A 27,109-nucleotide genomic window follows, 5' to 3' on the forward strand; every position below is an offset into this window, starting at 1 on the left:
GCGACTGGACAGAGGCGGGCCCACAGGATCTTGGCTGTGGCCGGGGGACTTGGCTGGGACGGAGCCCCCGGGTGGCGGCGAGGGGCTCGGAGGGGCGAACGGCTTGCGTGTCCAGGACCCGGTTTGCGTTCCCGCCAGGTTTCAGCAAGCTCGCTCCCCCGGGTCGCGGCTGCCAGAAGCCACCCTGCAGGTGTCAGGGCTCTGGGCAGCAGGACGCTCCCCCCACCGCCCCCCTCCTCCGCGGGCAGCGCGGCCCCACGTGAGTGAGTCTGCAGGGGCAATAGGGGAGCTCGGTTCCCGGACAACCATCCCCCTGTATTTTGGCCTTATTTCCCCAACAGACCTGTCCCCCCACTCAGTTGTCAGGCTAAATATTTTGGCTTGGCGGGAAGGGCGGAGAGAGCCGGAGGGCCCAGCAAGCCAATCCGTTTGGCCCTGGGGCGGGGAGGGCGGGAGCTGGGCGCGGCCCCCAGGCGCGCCGGCCCGGAGATAGCGCGGCCCGCGCGGCCACCTGCCGCTCCCGTTGCTCGGGCGCCCGGCGGCCGCGAGGATCCGGGCCGCTCTCCCCCGCGAGGCCGCGCGGCTCTCCAGGGCGGGCTCCCCAGGCTTCTCGTCGGCGCTTGCTCGGGGTTGGCAGGCCTCCTGGACTGCCTTTTGCTCGGCACCCTGCGTGCCTTTCTCCCTCTGGAGGCCTCTCCGGGGGGCTCCGTTGCCGCTGCAGCGCTGTCCTCATCTGTCTGTCTCTGGGTTCAGACTGAGTCTCTGTCCCCAGCTGCCTGTGGCTGTCTTTGCGTCTCTGTAGCTCTCGTTCGTCTCCTGCTATCTCTGTATGGGATTCCCCCTCGGTGCCCCCTCCCCTCCCCTCCGCCCTGAAGCCTGCGTCTCTGTGTCCCTCAGGGCCTGCCAGTCCTTCTCCTCCCCGGAGCCATCTGCAGAAGCCAGGACTGGGCACAGGCGGGGCTGGGACGATGGCACTACCCAGGCTGTGCGGGTGGGTGGCACGCCTGCTCGCGATCCTCCTCTCATTGGGATTCGGCCTGGACACACTAGAGGGTGAGTCCCCCCACACTGTCTCCTGGAGCCCCATCTCCACCCCTCCCACACCCCCCCAGCCAGCTGGGAAGCCAAACAACGGAGTCTCCAGCTGGAACATATGTGTTTACCTACTGCAACATGAAGACTGAGGTTAGCTCTCAGAAGGACTTCCCACCAGCAAGGGCAGTTAGTTCCCACATAAGCGTGGTTTCCTCTCAGTTCCCTGGGATGTGAGAAGGACCTTGAAACAGAGGGATGAAGAGATGTCCTCCATTCCCACTTGTGAAACCCTGATCCCAGCAAGCCTGAACGAGAATGGCATGAGGGGGAGAGTCTTAGGGGTCATTTCCAGGGCCACTGAATTCGACGGGCACAGGGATGGGATGGGTAGCTCAGAACTGGGCACCACGAAGTAACTGAACCCATTGTGCAGACAAGGAACTGAGGCTCAGAGGATTGGGACGGAAAGCTGGCCCGGGCCCTTGGGCACTGGCCCCTGGGCCTTGTCTCGTGACCCCCACACTTAGGGCCCATCCACTGGGGTGGGAGCTGCCTTTCACTAGTGCTCTGGGCCAGACACTTCCCCTGTGCAGATCTGGGAGAGGAGGACCGTATAGAGCAGATGGCCCTCGTGGGGTGCGGGGAGCTGAGCGGGCAAGATTCAAAAGGGGAAGGATTAAGAGCATGCCCTTCCCCAATTCCACGATCCCCTTCCAGACTGAGGCAGCTCAGGGGTCCAGTGCTCTGTGCCACCTGAGGGGTCCTGTGAGGCCCTCAGACTGAGGGCTTCCAGGAGCAGGCCAGAGACAGAGGAAAGCTGCAAATGGGTTGGGGTAGGGGGTCCCCTGAAGAGCGCCAGTCAGGAAGGCATTGCAGACAAGGAAGAGCCCCTCCCCCTCCTCTCCTCCACTGCTGCGCCAGGACGCCAGCCTGGAGCACGGCTGTCAGGTGGGGAGCACGTCCCCGGGAGGGAGTGGGTGGGGGGTGGCGTTTGGTTGTTTGGTCACAGGGGACCCAGATGTCCCATTCCCAGTGCAGCTCTGCACAGGGAGGGCCATGTCCTGAGGCGAGGCAGGTAGGGGTTAATCTGTGAAGGTCGTGGATTTGTTTTTCCAAATGACTCCCATCAGGGGAGCCCTAGAGAGGCAGGGGCATGATGGGAAGTGGCATGTGGGCGCCTTGCAGGCCCTGATTGGCCTTTGCCTGGAGGGCTAGAAGTGTTTTCTCATTCTGTCTTTCTCTTTGTGTGTGTGGGTGAGTGTGTACCTGCGTATGCTCACTCACACACACACACACACACACACACACAGTAACTGGGCAGAGCCCAGCACAGGGACCATCAACAACAGCAAGGAGAAGGTGTGGTGTAAGCCCCAGGGAGCCGCCCCCTCCTCAGCAGGGCCTGGGCCGGGGTCTGTGGGAGAGTGCCCAGAGCCAGGCGGGAAGTGAGGGAGCAGAAGCCAGACAGCCCAGCAGGCTCGAGAGGCCAGCTAAAGAATCAGACTTGCGTCTCCTGCCATGGAAGGAAGGTATCCCCAGGAGCAAAGTGAGAGCGCACGGACCAAGTACCCAGCCCACTCGGGGGACTGGTCCTAGGTGCCTCGGGAAGAGAAAGGAAAGTGGGCCTGGGGCCTGGGTCAGAAGAAGCCAGACACACCCCGGTCCCCAGGAGCGGAGTGGACTTGAGAACCAAATGTCCATCAATTCAACCCATGGTCCCAGTGCCTGGTGGCTCCAGTCCTGAACTGAGCACCATGGAGGGATGCGGTGCTGACCAACAAGGGCCCCACCCTCAGGAGGTCCCCTCCCTGGAGGGTGACAGAAACGTAGACGGCGGCTGTGGGTGCTCGGGCAGGTGCTGCCCAGCCTGATGGGGAAGTGATTGACGCAGATCAGAGGATTGGGGGAGGCGGGCTTGACCTGCGGTTGGTCTGTGGGACAGGAGCTGAGCTTGTGACCAGGCTGAGGAACCCCTCTGAGGGTGGAGGTGTTCGTGTGGCCTGTGATCAACACCCCGCCATGGCAGGCTGAGGAGTTCAAGCTTGAACTTCCGGCAATGGGGAGCCATGGAACATCCCTTGGAGGGTAAAGCAATGCGGGGACCAGACATCGAGCGCCTTTAGGCCTGGGAGGGAAGTGGGATGTATGAAGCTGTGCTTCTCAGCCGTGGAATTCATTCATTCGTTCATCAGATATTGACTGAGCACCAATTTTGTGCCAGGCCCCTTGATACAGCAATGAATTACACAATCCCTGCCCTTCCGGAGCTTATAGTCTAAACAAAGTAAATTATATATTAGCCAGTGTTAAGATTTAAGGAGAAAAAATAAGTAGGAAGGGAGGCAGGGAGTGTTTAAAAGGATGGTCAGGGACGGCCTCATTGAGGAGGGGCCATCTGAGCAGAGACTTAAAGGAGGTGAGGGACGATGTAGAGGGAACAGTGTTCTAGCCAGAGGGAACAGAAGGTGCAAAGGCCCCAGAGCAGAAGCTTGGCAGGCTTGTGTGAGGAACAGCAAAAAGTCAGTGTGGCTGAAGAAGAGAAGGAAGGGGATGGGGCCAGAGAGGCCGCAGAGGCCTTGCCAGCTGGGGTAAGGACTGGAGCTTTCAATCAGCGAGAGGGGGCCAGCAGGGGGTTTAAAGCAGTGGAGGAATGGGATCCAACCTGTTTTGAGAAGATCCCTTTGGCTCTCCAGTGCAGAACGGACCAGGAGGGGATCAGGGCGGCAGTGTGGGGACCATCTGGGAGGCCCCTGCAGTTAATCAGGGAGGCAGGGAGGGTGCCAGCAGCGAAGGTGGAGACCAGCGGTTGGATATGCTGTAATTTGAAGATCGAGCCCACAGGGTGTGTGGGGAGTGGAGGAAAGGAGTCCAAGAAGACTCTAGATTCGGAGTCTCACTGGGGGGTGGGAGGGTGGGGGGGTGGGGGGGTGCAGTGGCAGTCCCCTGAGAAGGGAGGCGGGCTGGGGAGGGAAGGGGAGCTCACATCTGCCATGCCGGCCCATCTGGTGGAGCCCTTCGAGCTGCCAGGAGCCTCAGGGGCCCAGGGAGGAGGCCACAGCAGAGCCTTGCTCCCTCGCCATGTCCCACTCCCAGAGAGGTGCCCCTCCCCCAAAGCTGCCAGGGCAGGCCGGGGTGCCCAGCCCGAGCTGCACTGATGGCCGCCGCGGCCTGTGCCCACAGTGTGCCCCAGCCTGGATATCCGCTCGGAGGTGGCGGAGCTGCGCCGGCTGGAGAACTGCAGCGTGGTGGAGGGCCATCTGCAGATCCTGCTCATGTTCACGGCCACGGGCGAGGACTTCCGAGGCCTCAGCTTCCCACGCCTCACTCAGGTCACTGAGTACCTGCTGCTCTTCCGTGTCTATGGTCTGGAGAGCCTGCGGGACCTCTTCCCCAACCTGGCGGTGGTCCGCGGGGCCCGCCTCTTCCTGGGCTACGCGCTGGTCATCTACGAGATGCCGCACCTGCGGGACGTGGGGCTGCCGGTGCTGGGGGCCGTGCTGCGCGGGGCCGTGCGGGTGGAGAAGAACCAGGAGCTCTGCCACCTCTCCACCATCGACTGGGGCCTGCTGCAACCCTCGCCTGGCGCCAACCACATCGTGGGCAACAAGCTGCGCGAGGAGTGTGCCGACGTGTGCCCCGGCGTGCTGGGCGCCACTGGCCAGCCCTGTGCCAGGACCACCTTCAGTGGGCACACCGACTACAGATGCTGGACCTCCAGCCACTGCCAGAGAGGTGGGCACCTGCCCAGAACACCAGGGGGCACAAGGAGGGCACGGGCGGGCGGGGCTGGGCGGCCACAGGATGGGTCAGAAAAGTTCAGTAACTGAGTTGGCGTAAGGCTGTCAAGGGACCGTGCAGGACAGTCAGGGAGAGGGGACAGGACAGGCGCGAGGTGGGCATGGGAGGGGGCACAGGGCAGGATGTCAGGTGGCCGCACAGGAAGACATATGGGGCAGCGGTTAAGTACAAGGCCAGACGGGCTGGGCTCCGATCTCAGCCGTAGGACTTAATGGTTTGTTTCACGTCGCATATCTGAGCCTCTTCCCTCAGTGAGCTATTCTCTAAGCTTTAGAGCGGGTGCCTGAGCCCTGGCGGGAATTCTAGGTTCCTGATAAAAGTGGTCATAGCACAGGTGACCCAGGGCAGGCTGGCAGTATTGGGGGGGGCCTGGGTGGGCAAGGAAAGGAGGTGACCGAGGAAGGACAGAACAGGTGCGGTCTTCTTTAGGAAGTAAGGTACATGGAGAGAGAACAGAAGGAAGGGAGCCGAGCAAAGGGGGGAAGTGATACAAGGAGGGGATGATGCAAGGAGGAAGCAGAAGTTACAGGGAGAAAAGGAAGAATTTCCAGAGACTAGGAGCAGATCAGGTCCCCAGCCTGGGGCTCCCTCACCCCAAAGCCTCAGCGTCCGAGCAGCAGAGTAACCGGATCCCTTCTGTATCCGCTGGGCCCCACGTCCCCATGCCTCCGTGTTGGCTGTAAATACAGTGGCTGAGTGTCCTCCCTCATTTACAGTATCCACACGCCCTCCCTGCCCCCACCACACGCCTGCTCCCGCAGACGGCCGGCTGCCACCTGCAGGGTCCGCACACCATGAGCCCCCAGCCCCAAACCCACCCACGGCTGCTGGGGGGGCCCCCTGCCCAGGGCACAGAGCTGAAGAGGGTGGAGGTCTGGGCAGGTGAGATGACCAGGGGTGCCCCCTGCTCGCACACACTTCCAGGCCCACCGGCCCCAGGCCTCACTGCCCAGTAGAAGCTGGCTGGTTCCCCCTGGCACCGTGCCCAGTGATGATCTGAGCACTGGGCCCGGACAGGACAGCAGGCTGGGGAGAAGCAGCCCCGGTGGACAAGGTCACCGCTCTGTCCTGAGCTCTGAACCCTGACCAGGCGCCGTGGGACATGGGAAGCCACAGAGAGGGGCCGTGGTCTTTGTCCTCACGAGCCCCATCTGGGGAAAAGCGAGCCAGCAGCCCTGTCATCTGCACTGGAGGAATTTGGATGCTCTCTAAGTGTTATCCCGGGGGCAGGGGGGGGTTGGCGCCAGGACCGGAAAGGGGGAGGCCTAACTCAGCACTCTGTCCACAGTGTGTCCCTGTCCCCACGGGCTGGCCTGCACAGCTGGGGGTGAGTGCTGCCACTCCGAATGCCTGGGGGGCTGCAGCCGGCCGGAAGACCCCCGGGCCTGCGTGGCCTGCCGCCACCTCTACTTCCAGGGCGCCTGCCACCGGGCCTGCCCTCCGGGCACCTACCAGCATGAGGCCTGGCGCTGCGTCACGGCAGAGCGCTGCGGCAGCCTGCGCTCTGTGCCTGGCCGCGCCTCCACCTTCGGCATCCACGAGGGCAGCTGCCTGGCCCAGTGCCCCCCGGGCTTCACCCGCAATGGCAGCAGGTGAGTGTAGGGGGGTGGGGGTGCTCTTGGATCAGTGAGGGGGTCCCCACTGGTCCAGGGCTCATTCCACACCCTCCACTTGCCCCTGCTAGCATATTCTGCCACAAGTGTGAGGGGCTGTGCCCCAAAGAGTGCAAGGTGGGCACCAAGACCATCGACTCCATCCAGGCGGCACAGGACCTGGTGGGCTGCACCCACGTGGAGGGGAGCCTCATCGTCAACCTTCGCCAGGGCTGTCAGTACCTTCCTCGGGCCGCACCTCTCCTCCCGGCCATGCCCCTGACGGTGACCCAGCTAAAGCACTGCTTTCCATTAGCCTGGGTCCCTGTCCTGAGGGGCCTCCTCCCTGCACCCCATCAGCACCTCCCCCCACCCCACCCCCTACACTTGCCCCGCCCTGCTCCAGCCCTGTCTTCCCCCTTTCCAGATAACCTGGAGCTGGGGCTGCAGCACAGCCTGGGGTTGATAGAGACCATCACCGGCTTCCTCAAAATCAAGCACTCCTTTGCCCTCGTGTCCCTGGGCTTTTTCAAGAACCTCAAACTAATCCGGGGGGACACCATGGTGGATGGGTAAGGGGTCAGAAACAGCCTCTGACCAGCTCCCTCTATCACATCTCCTCCCTAACACTCCCCAAAAAGGGGGGAAGGGCATGGGCTTTGGAACCAGCTCTGCTGCGTACTGTCTGTGTGACACTGGGTAGGTTACTTAACTTCTCTGGTCCTCGATTTTCTCATCTGAAAAATGGGGTTAATATAATGCTACTTATTTCTTAGGGCTGTTGTGAATCATTACTTATGTTGTTATGTGTAAAGTACTTAAAACAGTACCGGGACCACAGTATATACTATACAAGTTACGGTGCCATCAGACTCCACATAGGTCGGCTGCCATTGCTCTCTGATGCTCTCAGCTGCAGAGCAAGACCGCCTGGGTTTGAAACCCATCCCTGCCACCTATCCATCAAGACCTACCTGTAACATAGCTAGGATTTTTCAAAATACAGAGAATGTTTTGCTTTATTTTATTTTAATTTTTATTTGTTAAAAGATTTTTATTATTTATTTATTTATTCATGAGAGACAGAGAGAAAGGCAGAGGGAGAAGCAGGCTTCCCGCTGAGCAGGGAGCCCGATGCGGGGCTCAATCCCAGGAGCCTGGGATCATGACCTGAGCCCGAGGCAGACTCTTAACGACTGAGCCACCCAGGCGCCCCTGTTTTATTTTATTTTATTTTATTTATTTTCAAGAGAGACGGAGAGAGAAATCACACGAGGGCGCGCGGGCGCGGGGGTTGGGGGGGCAGAGGGAGAGAGAGAGAGAGAGAATCTTTAGCAGGCTTCACACCCCAAGTAGAGCCCGAGAGGGGTTTTGATCTCACCAGCCTGAGATCATGAACCTGAGATCAGCACCTGGAGCCAAAATCAAGAAGACACTCAACCCACTGAGCCACCCAGTCGCCCCCAGGGAATGTTTTAAATTACCATCCAGCCGAGTGGTTTCTCATGTCTCCCCCAAACTACCATGGACCCCCAGGGGTACCTACACTCCACTGGAGAGGCAGAGCCCCAGGCTGACTGCCCCTCCTCCCCTGTGCCCCCAGCACAGCCCCTCCAGGAGGGACCCATAAGGCACCCGAGCTCCCCACCCCTGGCCTCCCCGTCCCCTGCAGCGGAAGGTCTCTTGGCCTCCCCCAGGAACTACACTCTGTATGTGCTGGACAACCAGAACCTACAGCAGCTGGGGTCCTGGGTGGCTGCGGGGCTCACCATTCCCGTGGGCAAGATATACTTCGCCTTCAACCCTCGCCTCTGCTTGGAGCACATCTACCGCCTGGAGGAGGTGACCGGCACGCGGGGACGACAAAACAAGGCCGAGATCAACCCTCGCACCAACGGAGACCGCGCCGCCTGTGAGGCCCGCCCGACACCACGACCCCAGAGCGACACGCCCCCCAGAAACCCCAGACGCGCGCACGCACACTGAAACCCACCGGACACGCACCCGGGCGGGAGGGGCGTTTGACCCGGACAACGCGATACGTTCTCTTCGGAGGCCGCGTTGGGGGTGGCATCCGCTGGGTCAGGGTGGGGGCTGGGAAGTAGGCGACTCCCGCGGAGGCGAACGCGGCTGACCGCAGGTGTTGGCCCCTCGCCCCGCCCAGGCCAGACTCGCACCCTGCGCTTCGTGTCCAACGTGACTCAGGCCGACAGCATCTTGCTGCGCTGGGAGCGCTACGAGCCGCTGGAGGCTAGGGACCTGCTCAGCTTCATCGTGTACTACAAGGAGTCGTGAGTGCCGGGGGCGGGGCCAGTGGGGCGGGGCGGGGCCAGAGCCCCCGTGGGGCGGGGTCAGACCCGGACACCCCGCCGATCTGTTCACAAACGCAAATCGGGTGACCGGTGAGGGGTGAGGGCAGAGCACCGCGGGGCTGCCGGGAAGCAAGAAGCCAGGACCCCCAAGTCCCACTCCCTTGTAGGGCCCACGTCTGGCTCTCCCCTCACTTTATTCACCCTCCGTGCCTCAGTTTCACCTCACCAGTGAAATGGAGAGGACAGTCAGGACTTCTGAGAGACCGGGAGAAGCGCCCCGCTGGGAAGGCTTGGATAATTAAACTTCAATTCACTATGCTAATGTTCTGTACTGACCACATGCTCCTGCCCCAGCAGCGGTTTGGGGAGTACCCACTAATTTGGCCGGTTTTATGCGTTGCTCTGCCAGCATTTCATTAAAGCCTGAGGAAGGGAGGGAGCAAGGACAACCAAGGACGGGCTGCTCTTTTCTTTGGAGAGAGTGTACTGACCATAGCAGGAGGGATAGTGGTTAGACCACAGGAAGGATTTCTCCAAAAGCATGGCTAGGAATCAAAACTACAATTCTTAGAGGAGAGGTGGGTTCGGGATGGCAGGCTGGGAGGGCAGCCGTGGGGAGTACTCCCCCTCTAGAGTAGACAGAAGATGGGAGCACCTGGCTTGGAAACATTCCTGTGAACTAAAACGGAGAGGTCTTAGTTTCCCACTAGCACAGGGCCTGGCCTGGGAGGGGGGAGGGGGAGTCAGTGGTGGGAGGCCGGCTCAAATGGCCAAGGCTCTCCTGGGCCTCAGTGGTAGGTGAAGGTCTCCAGCATGGGGAGCTGGAGAATTTGCTAAATACAGATTCCTGGGCCCCATCCCCATAGATTCTGATTCAGTCCTGGGGAGAACCCGTGAATCTGCCTTTCTAACAAGCTCCCAGGTAATCCTGGTCCATGGACCACATTTTGGGAAGCACTAACATGGGCTGGCAGTGTGCATGGCACCCCCTGCCTGGCTTGTGCAGCTCACAATCCACACCACTGTACCCAGGTGCCTCTGGGCTCAGGAGGTAGAGAATCTTAGGGGTCCTTCCGGAAGCTCCCCTAGCATCACGGCCTCGCAGTCTGGCTGTGGCTGTGCTGGCTCAATCCCAGCTCTGAGCAGACCCACCCAGTGAATGCTCCCAAAGAGCAGGATGTCTTCATGCATACTGGAAGAAGAACGACAATCACAGTCTTAGGGTGGTTCTAGAAACCGGGGTGGGGCTGAGCCGCCCCTCAGCTCTAGGGATGATGGGATGTTCAGCCCATTCCAGAATGCCACAGAGCACATAGGTCCAGATGCCTGTGGGACCCAGAGCTGGAACCTGCTGGATGTGGAGCTGCCCTTAAGCCGCACCCAGGACCCTGGGGTGACTCTAGCGCCCCTCAAGCCCTGGACACAGTATGCAGTGTTTGTGCGGGCCATCACACTGACCACTGCTGAGGACAGCCCCCACCAAGGAGCCCAGAGCCCCATCGTCTACCTCCGAACCCTGCCTGCGGGTAGGCTGAAGACCTTGAAGGGGGTGGGAGCTCGATGTCTGAGTCCTAATGGGAATGAGGGAACCCAGGCATCGGAAATAGAGAAGCTGGGTCGCTCAACACCAGGCCCCTAGAGACTGGGAAGCCAGATTTTTGAGTCCTAGAAAGAACAGAGGACATTGGCCTAGGGTCCTAGGGAGGTTGTGGGTGGGAGAGTGCAGGGGGAATACTTGAGCCAACTCAAGGGCCTTCGAGGGACATGGGAAGGCCAGGATTCTGAGTTCCAGGAAGGGGAGGTTGAGGGTCATGGATTCCTTGGGAGAATGCGAGGGGCTTGGACCCCAGAGAGGGGTCATTACCAGACAGTACTAGAAAGGGGGATCCACGGCGCCTCAGTCGTACCTTACTTGCGCCCCCAGCGCCCACGGTGCCCCAGGACGTCATTTCCACGTCCAATTCCTCGTCCCACCTGCTGGTGCGCTGGAAGCCACCTACTCAGCGCAACGGGAACATCACCTACTACCTGGTGCTGTGGCAGCGTCTGGCGGAGGACGGCGACCTCTATCTCAACGACTACTGCCACCGCGGTGCGCAGGGCAGCGGCGCAGGCCGGAGGGTCGGGGCGGCGGGGCCCGGGCGCGGTCCGTCTGACTGCGTTTTTCCCCCGCTCTGCGCCAGGCTTGCGGCTGCCCACCAGCAACAACGACCCCCGCTTCGACCGCGAAGACGGGGAACTGGAAGCCGAGATGGAGCCCGGCTGCTGCCCTTGCCAGCAGCCCCCTCCCGGGCAGGTCCTGCCACCGCTGGAGGCGCAAGAGGCCTCGTTCCAGAAGAAGTTCGAAAACTTTCTGCACAACGCCATCACCATCCCTAAGTGCGGCCCGAGCCAGGGGCGGGGCGGGCCTGGTGGGCGGGGCCGGGGAGGGGCGGGTCTCGCTGGGCCGGGCGGGGGGTGGGGGGCTGGGGGTGGAGGGCGAGCCGGGCCTGACGCGGCACTCCCCGGTCTCCCCAGATCCCCCTGGAAGGTGACGTCCATCAATAAGAGCCCTCAAAGGTGAGCCGGGCGGGACTGAGGGGCGGGGGTCCCGGGGCGCGGCCGCGGCTCTGACTCGCGCACTCCCCAGAGACTCGGGGAGGCACCGCAGGGCCGCCGGGGCCCTCCGGCTTGGGGGGAACAGCTCGGACTTCGAGATCCAGGAGGACAAAGTGCCCCGGGAGCGCGCAGTGTTGAGTGGCCTGCGCCACTTCACGGAATATCGGATCGACATCCATGCTTGCAACCACGCGGCGCACACCGTGGGCTGCAGTGCGGCCACCTTCGTCTTTGCGCGCACCATGCCCCACAGTAGGTGACCCCCCGGCCCCCGACCCCAAGGACTCTACCCAATTAGTGCTCCAACTAACGAGTTCGACGTCCCCATAACTCCAGGGCCTCGCTCTGCTCACCCCTCCCAGTCCCCATAAGCCCCGAGCTTCCCGTACCCTCCGAGGTGAGCCCCCTTGAGCTTCAACGTGAAGCTGAGAGGAAATGCTGGGTCTGGGCTGCCTGATGCCGTCTCCCGTAGGAGAAGCCGATGGTATCCCAGGGAAGGTGGCCTGGGAGGCAGCCAGCAAAGGCAGTGTCCTCCTGCGCTGGTTGGAACCCCCGGACCCCAACGGACTCATCCTCAAGTACGAAATCAAGTACCGCCGCTTGGGAGAGGTAGGAAACCCGGGGGACCCCCAAACCTGGACCCAAATAGTGCCTCCATCCTCTTCCCAGCCAGCTGTTCCGTCTTGCCCTCAGGAGGCCACAGTGCTGTGTGTGTCTCGCCTACGATATGCCAAGTTTGGGGGTGTCCAGCTGGCCCTGCTACCCCCTGGAAACTACTCTGCCAGAGTTCGGGCAACCTCGCTGGCTGGCAACGGCTCCTGGACGGAGAGCATCGCTTTCTACGTCCCTGGCCCAGGTAGACTCGGCCTCGGTCCCAGAGCTGCACTCCCCACAGCCCAGCTGGGTGCCCAGCCACGTCTCCGTGGTGGCCACTCCACCCCGCTCCTCCCCCTGTTCTCACTTCCCATGGTGAAAACAGAAGTGTCCTCTACCCTCTGACTTCTCCATCTTTGACCCTACCATCTGCTGCCCTCTGACCACCAGAGGAGGAAGACTCCGGGGGGCTGCACGTCCTTCTCACTGTCACCCCCGTGGGGCTCATGCTGCTCATCATTCTTGCTGCCCTCGGTTTCTTCTACGGCAGGAAGAGGTGACGATGCCGAGTCCTACCGGTTCCCACCCCCTTCTCGTCCCCCCCCCACCCCAGCCCTCATCACAAGGTCGGTGCCGCTGGAGGGTGGTAGGTGAGACAGCAAGAGGACGTTCCTTAGAAGCAATAACTCATCCCCCGAGGGCAGCATGGAGGAGACACACCTTTCAGTCTGAGGGACCAACTTTCCCTGACCTTACCAGTGGAAGTCTTGCCTCCTGGGACTCCCCAGTCTGGGCGCACTGGGACTGTTTCACCACGTTCTCAGCCAATAAAGCAGGGGAAGAGACAGAGACCTCACCATGTGCCCTGGGATGGTTGGTGCCAGATGCCCCTGGGGCTGAACACAAGAGGGAAATGGGGCAGGACTTTGATTAGCTGACTTCTAAGGACTACCTGAGGAGGCAGGAGCCCCCCTCCGCCTGTGCTCCCTATTCCCAGCCTGTCAGATCCCAGACCCCAGGACTAGGACCAAGACCAGCTTGGAAAGTGTGTAGGGCTCCCCAGGGACACCCTGATCAGGGACAGGAGGGGGTGTGGTCAGTAACCTCCCTCCTTCTTGTCCTCTGACATTGTTCCTTCCTTCCTGAGGACCTTTGTGGCCTGACCCCCTCCCCTCCCATTGCAGAAACAGCACCCTGTATGCCTCCGTGAATCCGGAGTACTTCAGCGCCTCTGATAGTAGGTCTGGGAGTGGGTGGACAGCTGTGTGGGACAGGGAGACAGGAGGGGAGGGGAGGCACGCTCGAGGAGACATTCTTGGACAGGCAGCCTTGGAACCCGAGCCCTTCTGAAGAGGCGAGAAGCGGGTGGGGGCGTGGCAGAGAGCAGTGTTCTTGCCTCGTGACCCCCACCTCTTCTCAGTGTACATCCCTGATGAGTGGGAGGTGCCTCGGGAGCAGATCTCCATAATCCGGGAACTGGGCCAGGGCTCCTTCGGGATGGTATACGAGGGACTGGCACAGGGACTAGAGGCTGGAGAGGAGTCCACACCTGTGGCCCTGAAGACTGTGAATGAGCTGGCCAGCCCACGAGAACGCATTGAATTTCTCAAGGAAGCTTCTGTCATGAAGGCATTCAAGTGTCACCACGTGGTAAGGGAGGATCAGGGACGTTGCTGGGGTAGAGTCATAATTACAGTGACAATCATATGATAAGAAGGATAGGGTCAAGGACGAGGTCAGGCCACCATCAAGGTCAGGGTTGGGACTGAGGTAAAAGTCATGGTTAGGGTTAGAGTCAAAACCAGGTCATGGTGGGGCCATGGTAGAATCATGGTTAGGGCTGAGATCAGTCATGGATGGGGGTCAGTATTGAGTGTCCAGATCATTGTTAGGATCATGATTGGGATCAAGGTCAGAACTGGGTGAATCATGAAGATTGGAATGATAGTTATGGGTTAGGGTCATGGGTTAGGGTCAGGGTCATTGTTAGATTAGAATTAGGGTTATGGTCATGGTTGGGTTTAGGGTCAGGGTTGGTGTCAGGGTCAGGTGGTAGTCACAGCAGGTCAACATTTTGGCCAGGTGGGTCAAGGGGACCTGGGTGGACCTGCAACCAAGCTCTTTGTCCATCCCAGGTACGTCTCCTGGGTGTGGTGTCTCAGGGCCAGCCAACTCTGGTCATCATGGAGTTAATGACCCGTGGGGACCTCAAGAGCCATCTTCGATCTCTGCGGCCTGAGGCAGAGGTGGAGACCAGGAAGACCCTGGGCCAAGGGGCTGGGGAGTTAGAGAAGACTTGGGCACAGTTGTGGGGGGGATCCTTGGGCAGGAGTCCAACCTCTAAGTTCCTTCTTCACCAGCCCCCTCTCTTGGCTCTAGAACAACCCGGGGCTCCCACGGCCAGCGCTGGGAGATATGATCCAGATGGCTGGTGAGATTGCAGATGGCATGGCCTACCTTGCTGCCAACAAGTTTGTGCATCGAGATCTGGCAGCCCGGAACTGCATGGTGTCCCAGGACTTCACAGTCAAGATCGGGGGTACAGAGGGTGCTGGGCGGGTGTGGGGCAGCCTGAGGAGTAGAGGGACTCCCCAAGCTAGGCTAGGAGACTGAGGCCCGGCCAACAGCTCTGTCCCTGACAGCTGCCCCCCTCTGGATCTCAGGCTCCTCATCCAAGGCCACAGGGGTTGGGGCAGGATGATCTCTGAGGTTCTTTGAGCCCTCAAGTTCCAGAATTCTTGGAGGCTATGGAGCGGGAGAGGGCTGGGAGAGGTATCTTTGGGGCGGGGGCTGGCGTGTGGTTCTGCTGCCCCCATACCCGTTCACCCTCACTTTCCAGACTTCGGGATGACTCGAGACGTGTATGAGACAGACTATTACCGCAAGGGTGGGAAGGGGCTGCTGCCCGTGCGCTGGATGGCCCCCGAGTCCCTCAAAGATGGAATCTTCACGACGCACTCGGATGTCTGGTGGGGCCTAACTGGAGCAGAGGGCTCAGGGCATGTGGAGGTGGGGTCTGGGGTGAGGCCTGGGTGTGCTGAGCAGCATGCAAGGTGCTGGGCTCAGGCCCTTCTGCGTATCCTCCAGGTCCTTCGGTGTGGTGCTCTGGGAAATCGCGACCTTGGCCGAACAGCCCTACCAGGGCTTATCCAATGAGCAGGTGCTCAAGTTCGTCATGGATGGTGGGGTTCTGGAGGAGCTGGAGAGCTGTCCCCTTCAGTTGTAAGTCACCCCACGCCCCTTCCTCACCCTTGCTCTGTCTACCCTGCCCTGCCCCCACGATTCTGGCCCGCCTCCTCTGATGCTCTCATATGCATTGGTCTCCCGCTCTGAGCCTTCCCCACTCCAACCCTGCTGACTCCCCCGTGGCCCTCCCAGATGTAGCCCCCCACTACCCCCATTACACCAGCTGCCCTCTCACGCTGCCCCCGCCCCACCAGGCAGGAGTAGCCCCCCACGATCCCCGTTGCACCAGCTGGCCTCTCACGCTGCCCCCGCCCCACCAGGCAGGAGCTGATGAGCCTCTGCTGGCAGCAGAACCCACGTCTGCGGCCCACCTTCACCCGCATCCTGGACAGCATTCGGGGGGAGCTGCGGCCCTCCTTCCGCCTCTTTTCCTTCTACTATAGCCCAGAGTGCCGGGGAGCCCAGGGGGCCCTGCTGCCTGATGCCAGACCCAACTCCTTACCCACCCCAGAAGGAGCTTCCTCAGACTACAGCCTCCAAAATGGGGGTCCAGGGCACTGAGGGGCACCCTATTCCCTGGAAGCCTGGCAGAGAGGAAGGGTCCTGACCTTTGCGGCCGTGAAGTGTGCAGACATTCACACCCCATCCCGTTTTCAGAAAGGCCAGGGGGTGCCCAGGCTGGGCCAGGGAGCGGGAGAGGAAAGATGGGGTGGGAGGGGTCAGAGAGGACTCGTTGTAAGGAAGATTTTCTCAGGAGTCTTCATTCTCCATGAGAAAGTGAGCAAGGTCACAGCAGGAGGAGTGGACGAGGGGTCCAGGCCCTCAGAGTGGGGGCCCTACTCAGACTGGGAAGAGGGGCTCACCCACTCGGAAGGCGGGGTCCGGAGAACCCCACCCTCAGCTCTGGGTCTCCTGTGGACACGTGGGGCTGTCAACACACTCGAAGCCAGGAGAGCACGCCGCATCAGGCCTGGAAGCCTTTCTGTCCATGTCTGGGATGCTGGGGATGGGGTGTCCACACCCCTGCCCTTAGCATGGTGTCTCACCACCCCCCTCTGCCCCATGCATCAGGTGGTGTGGGGAGAACCCAGAGACCTGGGTGAGCACGGGTCCAGTCTGACCCGCAGCCTGCCTCACCCCTTCCCCTCCTTTGCCATACCCAGGAACCCCCAAGGTTGGTGCTCCTCCTTCCTCCTCCCCAGGCAGATCCCTTGGTGTAGCTTCACCCCTTCTCCCAGGCCCCTCCCCTCGACCTCCCGCCTACCCTCGGATGATTAGCGCTGTAAGAGCCTTGCTTCCTCCCTGCCCTGGCTCCTGCCCCCACCCCTGCCTCTCCTGGGAGGGCTGGAAAACATACAATAAAGGCTGTTGTGCCGTGGTCCCGGGCAGCCCATCATCTCTCCATCTATACGGTGTTAACACAGACTGGGCTTCCTCCCTCCTCCCCGGGGACCTGATGCGGTGACCCTGAGGCGGGGATACAGGATAAGTACGGGGCCGTCAGACCGCACCTCCGCCAGGACCTGGGCCGCCAGGGTGCCGAGGCGGTGGAGCGGGACAAGCCCGCTGTTACCTGCTGCTCAGGCGGCCGCCCGCGGTCGAGGCCCGCAGGGAAGCTCTGCACGGGGCCCGTCCCCACCCTCATCTCTGGGTGGCCCCTCGCCTTTCCGGGCACGTAGGACAGACGCAGTGGGCAGAACGGGCGGGGGAGGGGCCCCGGTGACCAGGCCGCGCTGGATTACCCCCCCGGCCCCCAGCCAGGCAGGGACGCGCATCAGAGCAGAGTCTGCGTGTCTGGCTCCCGCGGATGAGCCGGAGCGGAGATGCCCCGGAGGCACGCGCAGGAGCCCGGCGGAGTCCATTTGCAGGCTCTTAGGCCAAGGCCGTCAGGGCATTTGAGGGGAAGAGCTGCAGATGAAGGACTTAAGCCTTGGTGAGGAGGATGGCGGCAGAAGGGGCTGGCGGCGCTCCCCGTTCTGTACCAGCCCCTCCTGCATCCAGCCGTGGGGCCGTGGCTCCCACGCGGCCACGCGCGGCCACACACGCGGAGCCTGGGGGGAGTCTTGTGAGACCGTCTCTGCGATAGCGCTTACAACTCCTGCACCCTGCCCTGGCAGGGTCAGGGTGGGCGGCAAGGACCCCCTGTCCCGCTGGACCCCTGCAGGGACCCTGCCGGTCCCTGGTGGCTGAAGCAACAGTGACCCCTAATGGTTGCTGGTGGAACCACGGCTTAGGGAGCCGGGAGTGCGGGAGGTTCTCTCCCCTGGGGCGCTGGTCTCTGACGGCCTCCTGCAGCCTAGAAGGGAGGGACGCTCCACGCAGGAGCCCCAGGGGGAGACCCGCACCCTCACACAGAGCACACAGGCCCAGACGGCAGCAGGGGGGTCAAGCCCTCTCCCCGCACCCATACCCCTAACCTGCACAGCGCTGGATACTGCCTGCCCTACAGGTGTGGTCGCCGGGATGTGGACCGGCTGAAGGAAGGGATTGAAAGTTGAAGAAGAGGGCGTCTGGGTGGCTCAGATGGTTAAGCGTCTGCCTTCGGCTCAGGTCATGATCCCAGGGTCCTGGGATCGAGTCCCACATCGGGCTCCCTGCTCCTTGGGAGCCTGCTTCTCCCTCTGCCTCTCTCTCTCTCTCTCTGTCTCTCATGAATAAATAAATAAAATCTTTAAAAAAAAAAAAAAGAAAAAAGAAAGTTGAAGAAGAGAGGGCTGCAGAAGAACGCTGTGCTTTACTCCAAAGATGAGCAGGTGGTGGCCCTGATGAGCCCGTGGGAGCACAGTCAGAGGGAGGTTCTTGGTGAGCCCGTGGGAGCACAGTCAGAGGGAGGCTCTTGGTGAGCCCCTGGGAGCACGGTCAGAGGGAGGCTCTTGGTGAGCCCCTGGGAGCACGGTCAGAGGGAGGCTCTTGGTGAGCCCCTGGGAGCACGGTCAGAGGGAGGCTCTTGGTGAGCCCCTGGGAGCACGGTCAGAGGGAGGCTCTTGGTGAGCCCCTGGGAGCACGGTCAGAGGGAGGCTCTTGATGAGCCCCTGGGAGCACGATCAGAGGGAGACTCTTAATGAGCCCGTGGGAGCACGGTCAGAGGGAGGCTCTTGGTGAGCCCCTGGGAGCACGGTCAGAGGGAGGCTCTTGATGAGCCCCTGGGAGCACGGTCAGAGGGAGGCTCTTGGTGAGCCCCTGGGAGCACGCTCAGAGGGAAGCTCTTGATGAGCCCCTGGGAGCACGGTCAGAGGGAGGCTCTTGGTGAACCCCTGGGAGCACGGTCAGAGGGAGGCTCTGGGTGAGCCCCTGGGAGCACGGTCAGAGGGAGGCTCTTGGTGAGCCCCTGGGAGCACGGTCAGGAGCTTGAGAACAAGTCTTCAGTTACCCCTGATGCCTGACAGAAGTAGGGATCTCAAAGGGGCTGCACAGCAAAGAGTTCCAACATCCCTGCTGTGGCCGTGGGACGGAGGGTTTCAGAGTGGGTGTGGTGAGGAGCGAGGGGAGCACCCCACCCTAACTCAGGCATATTTGCCCTTCTCCAAAGCCAGGAGACTGGCCCCCGGCCCAGAATTGCGGCTGACAGTAGATATTGTAGTAATCTTGGCCCCCAATATTGGATATTGGATGTTCCCTGATTCGGTTCCTGGGAAAGCAGGACATCTGAGCAGTTTGGCTTCTTGGACTGAGCAGGCCAGGAGCCACTCTCCCCACCTGCATCCTTCCCACCACAGCACGGGAAAGAAGGGATGGGGGCCCTGGGAAGAAGCAAGTGCTGGGGAGGAGTAGAAGGGAGGCTCTCCCAGCACAAAGATGGTGATTGAAATCCTAGGAGAAAGGAGGGGCTCATTCGGGGGCACAAGATATTCTTTCCTGCCTCTCTCCCCACCAACACCCCCCAGCAGCTGTAGCTCTGAACCACCAAGGCCTCCTCAGATGTCAGGATGGGAAAGGATGGGTGCTGGGAGGTGGTGAGGGGAGAGACACAGGCAGGCAGGGGACAGGAGCCCAGAACCTGTCTCTGAGCGCGGTAGAAGCTTAGAGGCTACCCCCTGACCTCTTTCCTCCCCTTTCCACTTGTGAGCAGCAACAGGGACACTTTCTGCTTCGTCGCTTCCAGAGTTGAAGGGGCAGAGGGCCTCTCGGGTCCCTACCCTCCCGGGCGGTGTCACACTGCTCCTTGGGCAGAACTGCCGGAGGGGGAGGTGGGCAGAGGTGCAGGGAGAGGGGGCGGATGGAGAGCGCACAGAAGACTAGGGAAGAAATCCTGAGACTATGAAGAAGGACCCTCAAGAAACTGAGACAGGGCCTCTTCCTCTCTGGGAGGCCGAGGAAGGAGAGAGTGCGCACAAAAGGTCGTGCAGCCTAGTCAGACAAGACGGGGAGCTGGAGGGGAGGGGTGCAGCCAGCCTCGCCCCTGACGCAGGACGAAAGAAGGTGGGGTTGTGAGAGACTGGGGGGCGCACAGGAGTCACGGTGGCCCCTCTTGGAAGCAGCCTTACCTAAGGGAGAGCCCCCAGTGAAGGAAGGTCAAGGGCTGAAATCAAATCATGAACGCCAAGCGCTCCGTGAGCGGGAGAGCCCTACGCCAATGACCCTCGCCGTCCCGTTGCAGTACCGCTTGAAAGTCGCTGCAGAAGCACATTGAGTGCCAAGGGTGGCCACGATGAGCTGCAGAGTGAGAAGCCCAGGCGACAAACTATACGAATGCCATGTCTTGCATTTCCATGTACAAACTCAGAAAAATATCTGGAAGTGTGCATGTACAGCTGGGAGATGGGGTTGTGCAGGGCACATCTTCTTTCTGCTTCTCTGTATCAGGCAGTTTCCTTTTAAGAGGAGCCTCTGGGCCCTGGGGGCTGAGGTCCAAGGCTCGGGATGGGTGAGGTGAGACCTGCAGGTCCCCGTTCACCCTCTGTCTACTTGCTTGGGCGTCACAACGTCTGACCTATATATGGTCTCCACGAACATTGTTTCCTCCATGGTCTGGGTGGGGCCAAGGTCAGTTTTCATGAATTTGTGATTGATAGCATGCTTCTGTAACCGCATGGTGTCTTCTACCTGGAAAGATATAAAATGGGTGGGAGACGGAGAAAAGCAGACACTTCTCAGAGATGCTGGTCAACTCTGGGCCAACAGCCCCTCCGCTCGCAGTGTCTTTGGGACTACGAAAACTGAGGGCACCTTCCCTCCTCAACCCGATTGGATCACCCTCCACCTGGTTTCCCATGCTCCTTCACCAGGCAGACCTCACCGTCGTACCTTCCCCTCCGTGGCTTCCCACACCCTGCCCAACCTCTCCTCCCAGGCTGAGTGTGGGCCACCACACCCCTTGGGGCCGCCCGAACCTTCTTCCCCACTGGGCTCCCACCCTCCTCTCTTTCCCAGCCTGGAAATACCCACGGTGGCGGGGGGGGGGGGGGTGAATCCTTCCCCACTTACTCAGAAGAGCATCAAATACCAATAAGTCCTCACGCTGGCAAAGAACTTTTGAATTCCAAAAGAGAGAGAGAACTTGTGTGCTTTAAAAACCTGCTTCAGAGATGAAGTGTTCAGATGATAGCACTGATGGCATCAGTGATCTGAGAGGCCAGGTGACCTGCCGACATCACTCACACAGCCGGTTCCTGGAGCTCCCGCCTCTTCTACCCCCATCTTGCCAGGGGCTGAGAGCAACTCTCGTCTCCGCCCTATGGTCCCCATCTTTATCTCTACGTTGCATCTTCTCTAGCATGGAAGCCTTCCACTTCTCACTGCAACCCACCTATCCAGCACCCTGACCCTCCGAGCCCAGTACAAACCCCACCTTTCGATCGGTCTAGACTCTTCTCTTCCTGCCCACGTGCCACCCGTCTCCTGGGACTCCACGTGTGGCCCATCCCCTGCCCCCACCTGTGGGCTGAGGCTCTTCCCCTTCCTCGTGCTCTTTCTGGTCTTGGCACCTGCTGACACCCAACCACGGCTGGTGTCAGGAGTGGCCTCAGGAAAACAGAAACCATGCTGTGTATTTCTACAAGCAGCGCTGAAGATAAGGGGTTGACCTCCCTGGTATGGGAGGCCGGAAGGCAAAAGGGAACACACTGAGTAACCCTGATAGAGCAGGAAGAAGCTCCCACCTCTAGGCTGTGAGAACCAGCGAGGTGGGTCTTGTCAGCGTCTAGAAACTCAGGTGGGGAGGAGCTGGTGCTGCCCAGCTGGAACTGGAGCAACATGAAAAGGAAGCAAACAGGAAGAAGCCGTTCCCCCACCCCCCCACCCGCGCAGCAGACCTCCCATCGGCAGAACCTAACACAGACCGGCTAGCTCAGGAGTCTGTGAAGTGCGGTTTGCAGTCGAAGCCCCGACTGCAGTGCACGGCGTAAACAAGGCAGGGTGGGGGCTGGGAGACCAGAGGTGAGTGACCAGCACCGTGGGGGTTATCGTCTACTGTGATTATCGTTCCTAAAATGCACTGAGCTCCTACTGCACGTCTGCACGCGGCCCCCGCTCTCACACAGGGAACAATGTGTCGCGTGTCCTACTAGGGCTGACATTTGGCAGATCAGGACACTGAGGCCCAGGGAAGTGAAATAATTGGCCCGAAGTCCTACAACGAATAAATGGCAGAGCTGGGATTCAAAGTCCGAGCCATCCTGGCGTTTCCCCACCACGACCCGCTGCTGACTGACCAGGTGCCCCGCACGGTGCTGGGGGACCCCGGGGAGGGTGGCGAGGAAGCCCTTACGGGCAGGAAGGTGGCCGGGCACCAAACCACCTTGAGCACACAGTGACACGATGAGTTCACACCCGTGGAGAGTCGGGCCTGCCCTGCGTGCAGCAGTCCCAGCGACGGGCAAAAGCCACGTCCTGCCCTTGCGGAGTGCAAGGTGCCAGGCAAGCACCCTAGGACAGCTGCCACAGGGCAAGCAAGGACCTAGTCCCACTCACCACTTCCCTGCTGGAAGCCCCCCACGGCTCCCCAGTGCCCGGGAGCCAAAGACAAAGCGCCCCAGCAGGCACCCCTCAGCTTTGTCTCCCGGGCTCCCTGCCCTTCCTGCTCATGCGTGCCCAGAGGACACGGCGGCTCTGAGCCCCGCATCCTCACCTACTTCGCTCCTCCACCCTCCTCCACCCATCCCTGCTCCTTTATCTGGAGGATCACCTGTTCCCCCTAAACCCACCTTCTCTGAAGGCTTTCTTGGCCTCGTGCAACCTGGCTCCAGGCAGAGTGGCCCACACCCCACCCACCCCGGCTTCTAGTTAATTCCTTTTTTTTTTTTTAATTTTTCAACAGAGGGAGAGAGACAGCGAGAGAGGGAACACAAGCAGGGGGAGTGAGAGAGGGAGAAGCAGGCTTCCCGCTGAGCACAGAGCCCGATGCGGGGCTCGATCCCAGGACCCTGGGATCGTGACCTGAGCTGAAGGCAGACGCTTAATGACCGAGCCACCCAGGCGCCCTAGTTAATTTCTATCATTCCGAATTACCTGGGTTGTTTTACCTGTGTATCTCCCCCACCCTCGGGTCTTGCTTATCTCTGTAGCCCTTAAAACTCTCACGTGCTCCAGCACAGAACAGATTTTCAATAGATTTTCAATCAGCCGCTGGATGACTTCAGGACAAAGCAGCTAAAGGCAGAGAGGCAGAGAGGGAACACGGCCTCTGGAGCCAGACCCGAACTGAATGTTAACTAAACGTACTAGTCTGCTCCGGCAAGTCACTGATAGCTTACTTCGAGCCTCAGATGAACTCATCTGTCAAGTGGGAAGTCCACTGCCCAAGTCCACCGCGGAGCAAGAGGCCTGACGCTGGACATCCGCAGAGCCAGCCTCCTCCTCCTTGCGTGCGGGGCCAGCGGTTTTGATTTGCATTTCCCTGATGCTTAGTGAGGCAGAGCCCCTTCCGTGTGCCTGCTGGCCAACTGTTTGTCTTCTTTGGGAAAATGTCCATCCAGATCCTCTGCCCATTTTTGAATCACATTGTTTGGTTTTTTGCTATGGAGTTTTATGAGTTCTTTATATATTTGGGATCTTAATCCCTTACCGGAGATACGATTTGCAAATATTTTCTCCCATTCAGTAGGTTACCTTTTCATTCTGTTGGTGGTTTCCTGTTCTACAGAAGCTTGTTAGTGTGATGGGGTCCCACTTGTTCGCTTTCGCTGTTGTTGCCTCTGTTTTGGGTGTGAAACCCATAAAGTCATCACCAAGACTGATGTCCTATGCTTTTAATCTCAGGTCTTTAATCCATTTTTTTAAAAGATTTCATTTATTTATTTGAGAGAGAGAGAGAGAGCACAAGCAGGGGGAGCTGCAGAGGGAGAGGGAGAAGCAGACTCCCCGCTAAGCAGGGAGGCTGACACGGGGCTCCATCCCAGGACCCCAAGATCATGACCTGAGCCAAAGTCAGACACTTAACCAACTAGCCACCCAGGCACCCCTCTTTAATCCGTCCTGGGTTAATTTTTGTTTGTGGTATGAGATTGGGGTCTGGTCTCATTCTTTTGCATGTGGCTGTCCAGTTTTTCCAACATCGTCTATTGACGAGACCACCCTTCCCCCATGTGTATTCTTGGCTCCTTGGTCATAAATTGATTGACCGTAGTGCTTGGGTTATTTCCGGACTCTCTCTTCTGTCCCATTGATGTGTGTCTGGTTCATACCAGTGCCGTTCTGCTTTGATTACTATAGTTTTGTGATATCGTTTAAATCAGGAAGCCCGATGCCTGCAGCTTTGTTCTTTCTCAAGATCGTTTTGGCTATTCTGAGTCTTTGGGATTACATACACATTTTAGAATTGTCTGTTCTATTTCTGTGAAAAGTGCCATTGGAATTTTGATAGGGACTGCATTGAATCTATAGATTGCTTTGGTTAGTACGGACATTCACCCATGATTTCTCATCACGGCCCAACCTGGATGCCCCCTAAACTGCACCCCCCTCTTAGCCTCCACCCCCTGTCACCCCCATCAGAAGACAGCTCTCTCCCCTGAGGTCCTGGAGGATGCACATGGCTCTGGGCATGACTGCTTTGAATTGCCAAGTCTCTTCCGTGGTCCTGCCTACCTTACGATGCAAGCTCCTTGAGGGGAGAGGACGGGCTTTGAAATTTGGTGTGTGAACTGTATCATGTCCCCTCAAAACTCATTCGTTAAAGCCCTAACCCCCAATGTTACTGTATGGAGAGATAGGGTCTTAAAGAAGTAATTAAGGTGGGACACTTGGGTGGCTCAGTCGGTTGAGCGTCTGCCTTCCATCACGTCATGATCCCAGGGTCCTGGGATCGAGTCTTGAATCAAGGTCCTTGCTCCGTGGGGAGCCTGCTTCTCCCTCTGTCTGCTGCTCCCCCTGCTTGTGCTCTCTCTCTCTCTCACTCTGACAAGTAAAATCTTTAAAAAAAAGTAATTAAGGTTAAGTGGGGTCATAAGGGTGGGGTCCTGATTGGCTAGGACGGGAGTCCTTGTAAGAAGAGGAAGGGACACCTGGGATATCCCCCAGCCCGTGCTGCACGAGCACAGAGGAAGGGCCGTGCAAGGACACAGCAAGAAGGCAGCCATCTGCAAACCAAGACAGGAGTTCTCACCAGAAACCAACCCTGCTGACACCTTGACCTTGGAATTCCAGACTCTAGAACAGTGAGAAAACAAATTTCTGTTGTTGATGCCCCCCCCCCCACCCCGGTCTGTGATATTTCATTATGGCAGCTCAGAGTAATACATGTGGGGCCTCAGGGAAAGCATCCTGGGCTGGGGCGGGGGGGCGGGGGCACACAAACCGTCTAGCACACAAACCGTCTAGCACGCACCTCATCCCTGCCCAGCGGTGTGCAGGGCTGAGGGGCCCCCGACCCCGGCCTCCACAAGCCCAGCCAGAGGGGAGACCTGCAGTGTGGACCTCGCCCCAGCCGTGAGGGAACAGTGGTTAACGGTGCCCCTCACAGAGCAGGGAGCCGGCAGCAAAGAAGGGACCACACCTGAGCCCTCCTCTGCATCGGACAGACCCTCTGCTGGCTCGGCACCCACCTAGTGCTGGAATGCCAAGAGGTGTTCTTGCCCCATTTTCCAGAGGGGCACCTGAAGCTTGGAGGGATGGAGCGATTGCCCAGGCTGAAGCCCGGCACGAGGCAGAGGGGACGGTCACAGCTTCAGAGAGACTAAGGCTCTCCCCACACCCCCATCCGACAGAGGTCGAGGCCCACACGAGGCTCCAGCTGCCGGGGCTGTGGGCCTGGGCCAGGCCTCCAGACCAAGAGCGTGGGGGTGATTCCATTTGAAAGGTGGAAACTGCTTCTGCTGCAGGGCTTCCGGAAGCTGGCCGGGCAAGCAGGACCAGCCACGGAGCACCAGCCACAGAGGCCCGGGGTCCGACGGGCCGTCACAGTACAGCGAGGCGTTTGGGGAGGATGTCGAGGCCACCTCTCGGTCTTGTCGCCAACCCCTGGGGGCGGGGGCCAGGTTAAGGCGACAGTGTTTCAGGAAGAGGGAGCGGGCAGCTGTGGGGAGATAAGGCCCTGGCGTGTGGGTGGTGACGGTGGGGAAAGCGCTCCCCTGCCCGGGGCTGGTGGGCAGGTGGCTCTTCGGGCTGCAAGCCAGGTGTCCAGACTCCTTCCTGGGCCCAGGGCAGCAGATAACCCAGCTGCGGGGACCACTGCTGCAGCCCCTAAGCCAGCCCGGCCCCAGCCCGCATTCCCCCGCAGCTGCCGGTTCCTTCTTACACACATTTGCCACGCTGGTGCCTCTTCTAGAAACACCTTTGTCCGCCTTCTTCCACCCTGCTCGCCCTCCACAACTCCGCTCAGTCTCCTCCTCTGACGTCCCAACGCCCCATGCACACATGCACGCCAGGCCAGCCCGGCTCCCACACGCCGGCCGCACCGCTGTGTCCTCACAAGCGAGATCTATTGGCAGGCCCGGCTACCCCCCCGCCCCCCCGCATCTTGAAGCAAGATCCTTTTGCTCTCTGGGTTCTTGGCACCAGGAACAGTGCCTGGCACTTAGTCCTGGATTGTTGGCTTAAATCACGGTGAAATTAGTAAAGGAAGATCTAGTTTCTAATCCCAACTTCTGAGGCACTGAAACACGTGGCCACAGCACTTAACTTCTCTGAGCTTCAGTGTACCCTTCTGGGAAATGGGGGTAATGTTCCCTGTCCTTCATTGGCGAGCATCAAATGAGAGCAATGGGATTGGTCTCTGGTGTGGCAGGAGGTATAAGCACACTGTTACTTTAAGAAGTCAGCATCGGGCGCCGGGGTGGCTCAGATGGTTGGGTGTCTGCCTTCGGCTCAGGTCATGATCCCAGGGTCCTGGGATCGAGTGCCGCATTGGGCTCCCTGCTCCGCGGGAGCCTGCTTCTCCCTCTGCCTCTCTCTCTCTCTCTGTCTCTCATGAATAAATAAATAAAATCTTAAAAAAAAAAAAAAAAAGAAGTCAGCATCGATGTTCCAATGACTGCTAATAATGTTGCTTCTGATCACCACCTGCTTCCCCCAGGACGGTCCCTCCCTCCCCCAGGATTGCTGGGTTTTGCCCTAACCCAGCTTCATTATCTGCTGGAAGGTGAAGCCAGTCCCCCTCTCTCCCACCCCCTTATCTCACAGATTTGTATGACCTCAAAAAGTCCTTCCAGAGGTCTGCCCCACATCCTTCCTGTTGCAGCCCTGCCCCCTTCACTCCTCATGTGTCCTAAGAGCATAATCCTGCGTAGGAATCTCCCAGGAGCCCGAAGCCCAGGCACCATGCTAGGGCTTATCCTTTTGAGTTTGACATCCCCATTGCTACTGCTCTGAACCGAAGCTGAGGGAGAAACAGGGAGGGAGGCAGAGAGAGAAAAGGGAGTCCCGGTCTGGAGTGAGGGAGTGGAGGGAGAAACAGGAGGGATCGAGGTCAGAGGGCAGTCAGGACTTCCCAAAACCCAGACACAGAATGATACAAATACCCACCACCGCACCACCACCACCTTCAGCTGCCTGGCTTCCGGGGGAGGGACAAGTGTCTTACGGCTTTCCATGACGTGGGTCCTCTGCCAGGGCTAGGGC

The 27,109-nt window shown here is 59.7% G+C and overlaps 1 protein-coding gene across 1 annotated transcript; it reads left to right on the forward strand.

Moving 5' to 3' along the window:
- Positions 1-968: 968 nt before the first annotated feature.
- Positions 969-16,409, forward strand: INSRR (insulin receptor related receptor). Its single transcript, XM_036118311.2, has 22 exons — positions 969-1,053; positions 4,216-4,767; positions 6,122-6,425; positions 6,518-6,660; positions 6,853-6,997; positions 8,123-8,337; positions 8,590-8,716; positions 10,025-10,263; positions 10,662-10,829; positions 10,921-11,116; positions 11,255-11,296; positions 11,367-11,587; positions 11,808-11,944; positions 12,029-12,191; positions 12,380-12,485; positions 13,114-13,166; positions 13,350-13,579; positions 14,065-14,175; positions 14,309-14,468; positions 14,769-14,898; positions 15,017-15,151; positions 15,436-16,409. The coding sequence occupies exons 1-22, from the start codon at positions 969-971 to the stop codon at positions 15,674-15,676; spliced, it is 3,903 nt and encodes a 1,300-aa protein (XP_035974204.1). The 3' UTR covers positions 15,677-16,409.
- The last annotated feature ends 10,700 nt before the right edge of the window (positions 16,410-27,109 follow it).

Source organism: Halichoerus grypus, chromosome 7, assembly GCF_964656455.1.
Source record: "Halichoerus grypus chromosome 7, mHalGry1.hap1.1, whole genome shotgun sequence".
NCBI lineage: Eukaryota > Metazoa > Chordata > Mammalia > Carnivora > Phocidae > Halichoerus > Halichoerus grypus.

What these genes read in the sequence shown, in the direction of transcription:
- INSRR (XM_036118311.2), top strand. Translation starts at nt 969, where the DNA reads ATGGCACTACCCAGGCTGTGCGGGTGGGTGGCACGCCTGCTCGCGATC. An exon ending in ATCAATAAGAGCCCTCAAAG is followed by an intron (nt 11,297 to 11,366) that starts GTGAGCCGGGCG and finishes CGCACTCCCCAG; the next exon opens with AGACTCGGGGAGGCACCGCA. An exon ending in TTTCTACGTCCCTGGCCCAG is followed by an intron (nt 12,192 to 12,379) that starts GTAGACTCGGCC and finishes TCTGACCACCAG; the next exon opens with AGGAGGAAGACTCCGGGGGG.